The 12,858-nt window shown below is 43.8% G+C and overlaps 1 protein-coding gene across 1 annotated transcript; it reads right to left on the bottom strand. All coding sequences in view use genetic code 11, as the record gives it.

Moving 5' to 3' along the window:
- Nucleotides 1-5,510: 5,510 nt before the first annotated feature.
- Nucleotides 5,511-9,744, bottom strand: EGR_04571 (hypothetical protein; the record flags this gene model as incomplete). The annotated part of the gene is made up of 6 exons (XM_024493820.1): nucleotides 5,511-5,647; nucleotides 6,481-6,741; nucleotides 6,779-6,842; nucleotides 6,882-7,125; nucleotides 8,369-8,414; nucleotides 9,612-9,744. The coding sequence occupies 6 exons, from the start codon at nucleotides 9,742-9,744 to the stop codon at nucleotides 5,511-5,513; spliced, it is 885 nt and encodes a 294-aa protein (XP_024351748.1).
- Between the last annotated feature and the right edge of the window lie 3,114 nt (nucleotides 9,745-12,858).

Below are 12,858 nucleotides of genomic sequence, written 5' to 3'. Positions count from 1 at the left end.
CACTTCGTTACATTCAGGGCGGTGTTGGGTTCATATTTGAAGTAATATTAGCTGCGGCGTTTTTTGTTCAGTCGGCCAAATGCCAACTTTATCGTAGTAAATTTTACATGCATTATCAACAATGCTAGATTTGACGCTACTTAATGCGGTTTAAATTTCATGTCTTTGATTTTGCGGTGCTAAAATACCTCAGAAGCAGCAGCAGGGAATTCCACGCACTTATCGGTTGTGGATCTCATTTGGAAGTCCATAAAAAATCCAAGTGGTAAAATTTAACGCTTTGAAGACCCATTGCAGTTTGCTTAAACCATTTACTCTTAGTCAAAGTTCAAGAGACTTGAAATTCCTAATCAAATACTATGGAGCCGTTTTTGGTCATTTTGAAAGCATTCAGTAATGAGACTTGGAAAATCCGCCAGAAGGCTTATTCGAACCTGTTGTTCCCTTAGTTACTTGTTGCAGGCCTGCTGATTTAGGCTCCGAAAATGCCCAATCTCAGACACTGAATTGACTTCCACCTCAAGGCCAGAAGTGGTGACAGGCGACGTCAGGCATTTCCGCATTTATGCAGGTGAGCGATGCATGCATAATCGAGCAGATCAGGTATTCAGTGGAAATCGCCTTCTCTGTGATTTCGCGTAGCTCCTACTTCTCCGTGAGTTATTTTTATGCCAGTACATGCAGCACTCAGGATGGTTGCAGTGAAGTGCCCAGACTCCTTTTAGGTGTCATCGGTGTACGGGGAGGGGGTGGTGGGTCGTTGGCAGAAATAACATAAACGAAACCCAATAACACCAGGATTTCGTAGAAATAAAAGTGTATGGAGGTGTTCGTCAGGGCAAACAGCATTGGTGAGCATAAAAAACCCTATCGTTACAACAGGAATAACTACAGAAGCAGAATCCTTCATGAATGTGCAGAAGGACTTGGACACTGTGGCTGCATGGCTCGCGATGGGAATCAAGTGTGGTCAGTATTATACTGCCCCGAGGAAGTAATAAGGTACACCAGTAGGAAGCAGGTTTATTTCAACCTTACACGGGTAAGACGCCATGACACGAGGGTGGTGACCGAAAGCACACAGGCTGAAGGGACTGCGTCTGCAGTTGCAGGTCTTCCTAAAATTCGTAACTCCGAGACAGGAACGAAGACGATACTACTAATGCTATTCTGTGCCGTGGATTTGGTTGGAGTTTCTGAGCCTCGCGTTCTCTGTACCGCAAAGAACGTGACGATTTTGAAGGCAGTGCTAGAAACTATGCAAAGTTCTGTGGCGAACGTGGCTCGTGTGCCCATTGTCTTTGAATGGGACTAGTCTGCAATGCCTATGCAGCGTGTACGCAGTCGAAACCAATAGCGACGCCTTGTTTACCCACCGAGTGAAGATTATTTCTAACTAAAATTTTAAGCCAATCGCGTTCTCATTTTGCCGGCGTCTGAAAGGGCTTGAATTCTTCTGATTCCTATTCCGTAGTGTACTTGGTCAAATCAAGTGACTCCTACTAAACACACTGAAATGTTTACTTTTCGAATAACTTGAAGCGGTTGTTTACGGCATTGCTGAAAGGATAATTTGAAGTTATAGCATAATGCACTTTTGGGTTATTTTTTTCGAAATAAACACAACTTTGCACCTGCGCTCATTTTCAATGACCTAGCGTTTAAAAGGAAATAACCAGACGATTTGCCTTGGTAGTCTGGATCGACAGTTGACGAAAATTCACCTTTTCCCCTAGCAGAACCCTAGCTTGCATAATGGACTAGCATCGGATAGAGAAGAAAGTTAATTTTCTCAATGATGTACTTTGTTCCTCTAAGTTGCATTTCTAAATTAATCGTTCGTCCACACAAAGGCGGCATCCCTTTGCGTCACTTGGCACTTCCACAGGGAACGGTTTCGGACGCGCGCCATTACGCTAAAGGTCATTCACTTCCACTTCTGGTGCCAGACCTTACCCATGCCAACTAGACAAGGCAGATCTCCACCCTAATCAGTGATAACTAGCAATGTAAATAAATCAAGCCCTTGAAGGTGCTTACGGATGTGACATTTTTGGGCGTGTAAAAGGGCTGGCTGTGGTCCAAATGAAAGTCGAAATCATGAGGAAATGATTATTATTACGACGATTCAGTTTGGACATGTTTGTCTTGATATCAGTTTTGTAACCGTCCATGTGCTCGTGGATGCACGTATTCATGATAGACGAGAGCCGAGTATTCCGGACATAATGTGTTACAGAGTTGGGTACTTGCTACCATATGCCACAAATTTGACAAACTCTCCTTCTATCTCCGTCAGTGACTATCTGCGTCAAATCTAGAGGAATGCTTTCCCAACGATGATCAATGGCTCAAATGGAGGCGCGTTACAACTTTTGTTGTGTAGTGGAATGATTTTTTCAAATTGCGGATGTGATTAAGCAGGCCTTTCCAGTCCTCTGGGATCCGGTTGAAGTCCTTGCTAGGACATGCAGCTTTGCTCGAACCGCCCGTGTCACTGGTCCTCCAGCTCTTCCCCACATGCATGAAAAAGCCGAAATCGAACTCTTCGGGTTTAAAAATCCTCAAAGACACTACACCCACCAAACTTTGAGCCTGTAGGCCTTATTTAATAATGAGGAATTAGTTGCTTTACCTTAATTTGAAATAAATTCGTCTACACTTAGCAATTTAAAAGCAATACCGCATGTGGCATCGTCGCTTTTACGCCTTCAAATTAGAATGTGGTAAAGGAGGAAATGATTTAGCTGGCCATGTCTACAGTTGGATTAACTGTTTGAAAAGAAATGCAAATTTTGTTCGTTGGGTAAGAAAACAAATACTTCCTAAGTGCAAGACAACACACTGTTGCTTGCAACAAGTCTTCTTCAGCTGACATTCTGTTCCATATTTCATGAGGACGAAGGGCGGTGGGGCTCACTTTGAGTTTCAGCCCACAATTTCTTATTAACCGTTACGCTGATGATATCTTCCCTTTCCAAAACAAATTCCCTATGGCATTAGGAGGGAGGAGGGGGGGGGGGCCGTCATTCGAACTTCCAGGTTGAAAAATCACTCAAAAGGCGTCTTACTGTCTTGAATAGCTAAAGTTAGCACAAGTGAATGTCAAGAATAGGAAGAAGTGATCCCTCAAACGAAAATGGGGTATATGAACGCGTTAAAAATCAAAATGATGAAAGTACCAAAGAGAGCCAGAAGACCGATTTGAATGCCTAGTAATACAAATCTACAGCACGTAAATCATACGCTCCTGAACTCGCCATGCCGTACTACGTGAATACGGGAGGATTGAGAGACTGGTGGTGTCGGTGGAGAAAATGGTGCTGTGCTAGCAACGTAGTGTAAAAATGGCGAGAGACTGAAAAGTAGGCGGGTGATTTCCCTATTCACCGCCTCTCACCTTATTTGTGCGTCTCCGTTGAGGTGGCCGGTGGAGAGCGTTCGAACAAGTATGACTGCACACCATACTTCCGTTCACTGCTCCTCAACTGCATCAGGTCATGCAGTTTGAGTTCTCCGTGAAATGAACTGATACCAACATACCTGAATGGGACAATAACTGGTCGGTGCCATTTGAGCAAGAAGTATTGCAGGCTTTGGTCTCTCTATTTAATCTCCGCAGTCCCTTTCCAAGTCGAATTTGTGGTTCTTCCACAACAACTTACTTTACTAGGCAGAAATAAGCTGTGGTAGTTAAAACCAAGTTTTTGCGATTCTTTGAAACAATATAGACAATAAATGTTAACCGACCCAGTAACATTGGCTAACAAGCATCTTCTGGCGCCTGAATCTAATCGCAGTCCAAAGGAAGAACCATAGTAGGTGCCAACGGCTTAGCACCACATTTTTTGAAATCGAGAAGGGAAGGAAGCTAGGTGAAAATAAGCTCTTAGCGCTTTTATGTCAGTGCTTGTTATGTTTACCCATGGGGTCTAATCATTTTCCACTCACATGCATCAGGTCCAAGTGGCGAGGTCATCGTGAGGTCAGCAGGTAGTAAAGCATTGATTTGTTAACTATACGGTTGATTGTTAGGGTGTGAATACAATAGTCGATATGTAATTGGAAAAGTAAGTGTAAATTTGGATGCGTGTGAAAATCGGTGACAATGGACCGCAGCCAGTATGTGACTAGAAGTGTACTCCCTCTCGTAGTCTCATCATTCTGAATGCTAACGCGCTCACCCTTAGGCATAAGAACAAGGCACAGTACTACCGTGTGAGGAGAGCGTTCCTTCTTTTTGGTTTACGGTTTTGTGAACTTTTCAGGATACTCTCTCATGTGCCCCCTAGGGCCTGCAGAGGTAGCCGGCGCTTCACTTCTTGTACGACATTAAATTGAAAGAGTACTAATGATTAATCCGTGGCCATCGCCAGATGCCAGATCCTAACGGCATTAAGAGTTATAGAAAAGAATGAAAGTCGTTAGAGACTGGCAAACTGAGCCCATTGTCAACTGCATCAGTAAACGTTCGGTTCGAAATGCGCACCGATTTTCCAACCCTGCTGGGTTAATGGGTCCAAGACCGTACGTCTATTGACCAAATGCCGGTGAAAAATCGCATCCGAAAATGCGCTCATTATGACCTCGCTGGCTGAGTTTGCGTCGGATTTAAGTTGAAACAGTAAAGAATCCCTCAGTGATACCACTGTTTCAACTTCTTTTATTGTGGACTCTTTACCGCTTAATTTAATTGCCTTCTGGTGTGCATTTGCGTGTAATTTCACTTTAAAGGCTGTTTTGATGTTCGCTACATGGAATCCCGAGCTCCCAGTGAACCTCTCTCCATTTTTCTGCCCTTATCTAGTGTATTAATTTGCATTCCTTGAGGTGCCTTAGCAAAATCCGTGAATTCCTGTAGTGTATAGACATTTGAGCACGTGGTCGGCATAACATTTTCGTTAAACAATGAAGGCCTTTCGTTTCGGCGCCTGAATGACGATTAACTGGCGTCATCTGGTCTACTTTTCGACGGGTAATAAGGTAGTGGGAGGATAGGATAAATTTCGTCCATTCAGTTCCTTTTCAATGACGCAAATGGTTCCATCTGCCTCCGTTCCATTTGTTATGGAGAAACATCTGGCAGTCAGGCAGGCATTTTACTCGATCCACCGCCAATGCCGCAGGAATTGGGTCTTCAAACATCGCCCAATCAGTGCGGCATCAAGACGACAATACGTTTTCAAGGCATAGTTTTTTTGAACTCATCTTCAGTCATTGCGTGCAAAACGCACGATCTTGATCTCGGATTCGGTGATTGCTGTAGAAATTGTGCAATGTCCATTAAATCTCTTGACGCAGTTTGGCGTCCTTGGCTCCAAAGACGAGGAATGAAGAGGAGATGGCGTAATTCCATTAAGCGACCTCTTTTCAAGGACTGGTTTAAGCCGAATCCTTTGCTTCTCTCAACCCAGAAAAGGCAGTCCAGCATCTTGATGAATAGCTAGTTAAGGATCTGGTGAATATGACACACGAGAGTTCAAGTTGAACTTTGACCAGCACTGCTGTCATTATATAGCATGGTGTTTATTTCTGAAATCTATTTCAGCCTGAATTAGCGATCTAGTTGTTGACACATCCTCGGATTCCAAAAACTCATATTTATTATGCCAGTAGAGTATAATGCGTGTACATAACAATTTCCAAACTAAGAGGGAAGGTTTTAAGATTTATCTGTAAGTAAACAGTCTTTTAAAACAGTCTTAACGATATAAGCAAAAGAAAGCGGGAAATACGAATATTTTCGTGAAAATAGTTAAGGTTTACAGCTGAAGTGATAAACCGCGCCTGAGCGCGTGGATAATCAAACTTTACCGCCATCGATCGATTTCCGGTCGAATATCGATCCAGCTCCACGAGTGCAAGGGCGGGTGACTCACACGCCCAGCTCAGGCTATTGGGAGGTGACCAAACAGCCGCTGGCACTTTGCTGTGGCCTCCTAAAAAAGGACAATGCAGTTGCCGTTACTTTACTTTAGTGACTCTCATTGAACGAAACGACAAACAATGACACGAAGTCCACATGCTGTTTGGGTCTACCATTTATTGGCTACAACTTTACTCGATTCTTATTTCCCGAAATCGCTATTCGAACGTAGACGAAAGGACACCATTTTTACTAGTCGCCTTCTGAAAAAGCGTGGTCTACTCGCTTGGGTGGAGTTGAATCATGTGATCCAATCGCCAGTAGCGCGCCGGTGAATGCATAATCAGGCTCGCGTCCCCCTCTCCTCCCCTTCTGCGCCCATATGCTGAGTGAAAGTGAACTTTTGATGGCGGAACATAAACCACTCACACTCGTAAAATTTCAAGCGTAAAACTGGGTCATGTGGCGTGAAATCTTGGACACGGGGTAAATGGTGGGGAGGACGACTGGTCAGGTAAAGTACACAATGATAGACGAGCTCTGGTACAAAACTAATGCAATAGTTTTCATTGCCGGCCAAACTAACACTTCCCCCGTAGATATGCTATGATTACTGAATATAGCTGGACTAAATAGAAAAAAATCTGGGCCGGAATGTGATGCTGGGGCTGGAACCTGTTGCAGCTTGATTTGTGTTCGCTTGTAAGTGTCCAGACTAAGAAAATGAATGAGAAATTCAACAAGTGTACAGGCGACAGTTTCAGTGAGTGGATGGACAGCTTTGTTTGTTGCATTCGACTGATGATGATGGTGGTGACCAATAGATTCTTGGCGGATGAAACGGGTTTTATCCACTTGGAGTGTGAAGACGAGGACTCAAGCAATGTAAGTAAAAGCATTTGGGTAGCCTACCTACCAAATACCATCTCATGGATTCAAGTTGCTGTATGAAAGAGACCTGAATAAACCTCATTACCTTATTAAAAAATTAACTATAATGCATAGCAAGGCATACGATGGACTTTTGTCTGGTGTGATTTCTAACTGATTTCATGAAATCGTTTGTGCCTTTCTCACGGGTTTCGCAATCAGAATGATCAAAATGACGTTTGTTTATCCCGTAAATGGTCTCCAGCCTTTGTCTGCAGCCTTCCACGGCCGGACGAGAATCAACAGAGATGCAGACTGAAATGGGCTGCCATAAATGCAAAGTTAAATCCAAATTTACATTGTTAGTGTATAAAAGGAGTAGGAAAGTGCTTGAGTAAACTTAATGTCACTTTTTTGCATTAGTCAAGAATGTAAGGAAAATGTTTGAAAATGACGCCTCCAAGAAGTGAGAAGCTTTTCCAAACCGCCGGATAATTATAAGGGCCTCATGTTGGCAATGGCAAAATATTTCTGCCTGAACTTAGTCGCAGTTAGTCTGAGTACCAGCATTTTGCTTGAAAATAACAAAAAATTTAAATGATGCAAACCTACTTCCCTCAAAAGCCCCAAACTGTTATTTGACAAATGTCAGAACGTCGTTCCTTAGCAGGAATGCAGTTGGAACGGTGCCAAGATATCAGTATCATCTGTAGGCTTCGTAGAGCAAGATCGCTTGATAAATTTGTCAGCTGTATTTTTCATCACTTGTTTATAAACTACAGATCACATAGCCTTTGTATTGAAGAAGCCTGCAAAGAAGTTTGAATAGCAAGTCCTGTATTCCATTTGTTGCCCCCGTTCTTAAATGTATTTTCCTGATGACTGGCTATCGCCACATAGGCAGACAATTTAAAAGGAAAAATATTCACGATAAAATCGTCAACACAGCACTTTTCCTTGACCCAATGAGGGGCGACGATTACATTGAAGAGTGCCCAACCGCAGCAAACGATCTACCTCTGAAAGCATTACCAGACATGTGAGTCTGGAAGTATCTTCACTATGAGCTCACAGACGGGCTAGAAGACTGGCAGCAGAGATTGAATGCAAGTGACTCCTTTCCACCAGCACGGCAACCAATTTGTGGGTCGGTCTAAAAAGTTACATAGCATTATGCCCTCATTATCTCTTTGGGGCCACGTATTACGTGCTATTGAGTATTCATGCCTCTCATCAGACCATCCGTACTCACTTTGCAGGATCATTGCATTCCCAAATGTAGTTAGAAAACTAGACCATGGTGGGGTTGTAACACCGATGCAACCCATTCTGAGGCAGAAGCGAGACAACTATATTATTGTGAATGCAATCATGGCAAATAGGCTGAACAACTACAACCTCCACGGGAGTAAATGAACCAGTAATCAACTTAGCCCCACTTAAACGAGGAGGCCGGGACGTAAGGATGTTTTGTTGATGCCTTAGGAGAGGCTGCAAGCAGAAATCTTGCCACCAATATCAAGTGATGATTTATTCCCAGAAAGGATCTTTACTTTTGCCTAAGAAAAACGACTTCCGCTGGGTCATTTAATGTGATAATCCGATTCAAATCCCATATTTATGTCCTTTTACCTCGCGAATGAAGCCACAGTGCAACGAGGATTTTGAATGGGTAAAGCTGATTCATTTAAAGTGACTGACAGCAATGCTTATTTCCATCCATCGACCTTCAGCGAGCATGCTTCCAGTCTTATCGTCCATGGCCTGGACGAAGGCACGCGGAAAGCTGCAGTTTGTTTGTCTGCTGTGCCCCCGCTCAACCCCCGGGACCTTACACTACTGCACAACCAAGACAACCGGCGCGATGAAAGCTGGCAGGATAGCATTGGTTCTTGATCAACTGCTAACCATATTTGGTAGTAGGCGTAGACATTGTTAATGACTCCAACACACGCACCTGGCCATGCCCACCTACATGGCATTGGATCTGGCAAACAGAGTCATAGATAGATGCATAACTTGATAAATAGGCAGGTAGATGGATGGATTGATACATGGATAGGAATACAGCAGATAGAGGTAGGTAGAGAAGTGAGCACGAGCACCGACAGTGTCAGTTGCAACTACTTTAACAACCACAGACACCTAATCAGCTCAATTTCACGCTTTCATACATCCACCACCTAATGTCGTCAAGAGTGAACACTAACTACAAACACGTTGGGTCCCTGAGCCGACCGCAAACGCTTTCCAGGTGGCGTATTCCGATCAGGCATAATTTCTTCACACTAACCCTACACTGGTTGCCAGTAGTGTCTCACCCCATCCCTGGCATTGCAACACCTTCAGAATAGCATAGCTTCTTCTATCCCTCCTCAAACAACATGCAAAAGTAATACCGTGGAAGAACGGCTTTCTTCGTTTGTCATCAAGTCACGAAGGGAATATAAGTAACACCCATATATGTATATATATAATTAACACAAGGCGCTGGATAGTGGCAACAACAGTGGTAAGAAAGACACCGAGGGCGGGAGAACTGACGATCGGAGGAATCAGCGTTTTTTGCGGAGAATGGTGGGAGTGGCAGAAGGAGGGGACGATTCCTCATCTGCACAGGGAAAGGTGCCACTGCAAAAGTACGGAGCGGCATCCTTAACTAGGAGGGTGTGACACATGTCGCAGACGCGTGCGGGTCGCGAACGGGCACCGAATGGAGGGATCACCTTAGTTAGACAGGCCGGGCAGAAGATAGCGCCGCAGTGACGACAATTCCGTTTCACCATGCCAGCCTCAAAGGGGCGCTTGCAGCCCGGGCACTGTGTCACGTCCTCTGGATCCTGCCAACGAACTTCTTGGGTTTGCTCCCGCTGACGTTCCAACTGGATCTTCAATGTTGGAGGAAGAAGAAATAACGGAATGATATCCACTTCAATAACGCTTAGTTTGGAGTGCATTGGCATTTTGCCAGCTTTAATTTGCAAAGGAAATGTGAAAGGTGGGCCCATGTGAAACTACTGTTGAAATGGGGAGTATTCTCACTGTAATGGAAAGAAAATCTGTCATCATATCGGCTTCAGTTCACGCGAATATGCCCACGATAGCCAAGGTATTTTTCCTTCGTAATGAAAAAGAGTTGCATACATTATTAACCATTATTCCGCACTCAATTCCGGGTCACTTAGATAAATCGTGTAATCACGAAGAGCACCGAGGACGACTACTAAAACAAAACGAAGGCCATGTGTCTCAGTTCTTCTTTTACTCAATCTTCTAGGAGTCAACCTCCACAACGGTGACACGGGCTAGTATTCAAGCCATTCTACAACCTATTCGTACATATGATGTACTCGTTTTAGAGGAGTGCCAAGTAAACGAAACCTCAGCGAAGTTCACAAAGAGGACACATTTATATGCATTTTAATCGACAAGATGCATCAATGACCTGGGGATCAAATGCTCTACCTTCTTCCTGTAAAACTAATGCATGATCTTCGTTGACGAATCTTAAGCAGTTTTAAAGCACAAACAATATCGTAATGGTTGACGCAGAAGGATGAGCACGAGGAACGCCGAGAACGACGCTTACAAACGAGGAGGGGAATGATGAGATGGCAGCGGTGGGCCACATAGCAGTATGAAATGTGTCTCAGTTTCTAGCCAGACTGAGAGACACCTCATAAAGCCCTAGCTGTAGGACCCGGACACTGCAAATCAGAGATCATACAACAGGATGAACATTAATGTGGGAATGGGACGCACCTGAAGGTGTTGGGAGAGGCGAACAAAGTCTAAGGAGACCTTCTCGGAGTTCTCCAAGTCTTTCTGTAGGTTAGACATGCGATTTTGCAATCGTGTCACCTCATCGCGAGTGCGTTGCAGCACCATATCCTTCTCCGCTAACTCCGCCTGCAGGGCAGCACACCGGAGGAGGTAAGAGATTAGACAGATCAGTAGCCAGTGGCTCAACGGCAGAGCTGCTTACAAAGCAATAGTATGGTAATGTTTAGTCTAGTAAATTCCGCGGATCCATTGGTACAAATTGAGGAAGGTAGATTTTGTAATTTTTTTCGTTGACAAAAGTGCCCAATGGCAGTACACAGCCTCGCTAAGTACAACTGTGATCAATTGCTTGTCCAGGTCTCAAAGAATATGCGAAAACGGTACCCAAGGGGATCTCCTTCAAGATAAAGAAACAAGCAGGGGAATCTGCAATGAAATAATGAGCCTTTAAAAATACCCTCACTCATTTCTACGGAAATCTAAAGCGAATCGAAGTACACCACAGAATAATTACAAATACTTGATATTTAAACATATCCTGAGTCGGAATGGAATGCTGACAAGTAGATTGACGTAGTGAGGAATAATAGAACATCAGAAATTCGTAAGTGAACTTAAGCCAATTGAAGCGATGAACACGCAAAGAAGACATTATGGAACAAATTTTGGGGCTGAGAAGCTATGAAGGTCTCTGAAATCAAGATACACCTAGGAAATGGGAAGTTAATTCACGATACTCTCCCTGAGCACCTCATCTACATTAAAAATGACAACATAATCAGAACGGCAAAAAATGCGAAGCACTAAATACGACAAAGTCGGTGGAATTGAGTGGATTAAAAAGGGGATAATAGCAACCAGAAACCAACTGGAAGGGATACGTCAGGGCTATTTGAATAACAGCCGGCGAGTGTGTCCACATGATGCTTTCAGATGCCCCCCTCCCTCACAGAGCCGGCAACCAAAACTCCAGGAGAACAGTGGAAACACTGAAAAAGTCGGCTCGTTGCTGCACGGTGGGTTTGTTAAATTGCAAATTATTCCAGGCCTGTCCTTCCATCCCTCTTTTTCCTTGCAGGTCGACACGCAAGTACCGGGAATACGCGTAGAAACCTGCCACAGAAGCGCGAAACAAACGACAAGGAGGGGTTGGTGAGCCTCCTATTCCTCCTCACCTCCCCTCTCACAGTGAGGATGTGCTGAGTGGTATGCAACTCAACGGTAATGCTCAGGTGTACGCATCTCTGCCGCTACCATAAGCTGTTGAACAGTGCTGATGTTGATATTTCAATAATACTTGGTCGACTTTTCGGTTTAGTCAACTTGTGTATGTTTACGGTCCTTCCACTCCTACATTTGTGGTAGCACAGTAAACCAGTCCGTTGAGATGACAGCATGAATGGGATGCTTATTAAATCCTGGACCGTAACGAATTGAAGGCACCTATCTACTGCTCTTAACGGTATAATATGTTGCATAATGTTACTGCTGTTTTGGGTGACGTTGGTTAGTTGCTATGATTTCCCGTCATGAATTCAAATCCAGCCGCGTCTGTATTAATAGAAGGAGACTTTCCTTAAAGCCCCATCTCTCTGATGTCTTAAGTGTTGCGTTGGTAGAGCCATTTCTTGAAGACGGTTAGACTAAAAGAGGTGATAATCACCTCCAAATGCGGCTCCACGAAGTGCCTTCATCGAATTTGATGAGTCACCCATTACGACAAAAAAAGGTCAACACAGAAAACAACTCACTGAGAATCAGAACAGAGGGTCGAACTAAAAAACAGCTTTGAATTCTTCTAGCTATCTAAATATTTAAAATAGCCTTGATGATATAATAGCATAAAAATAGTCAGGGATAGGGAAGCCGAAATATATTTTACCTGGGAATATTCAGCAGACTTTCGCATTTTTAGATTTATACATTTGTGTGTGCTTTTTAGAGGTCCTTATTAAGTACACCCACAACAAGGCATCGTTCAGTCTTCGTTTTCATTTCCATGATGAACTGCCTTACACAATCGCCTAACAAAGGATCTAAAGAAGGGTTTTCCAACGAAACTAGGAGGATATTGAAGTTGGACACGCACTGCAATACATGGTGTTTTAGCACAATAGAGTACCATAGAGAAACTCAACAATTGGAGATTCCGAATTTGTCATTCCTAACACTTTATTCGGCGCTTTGGAAATGCTCGGTTCTGAAGGAAAGAGGAGAGAGGGAACAGCGTGGAAAGGTGGAGGGCATTCCTTTGTTTGCAGCAAAAGAACTAACTGAGTGGGAAACATTCACTAGAATAAGAACAATAAAGTAGAACCAGTGTCAATTGGGTTCTTATC

Source organism: Echinococcus granulosus, assembly GCF_000524195.1.
Source record: "Echinococcus granulosus chromosome Unknown EG_S00029, whole genome shotgun sequence".
NCBI lineage: Eukaryota > Metazoa > Platyhelminthes > Cestoda > Cyclophyllidea > Taeniidae > Echinococcus > Echinococcus granulosus.
Note: the sequence above shows the minus strand (reverse complement) of the source record. Positions and strands in the feature narration are given on the sequence as shown.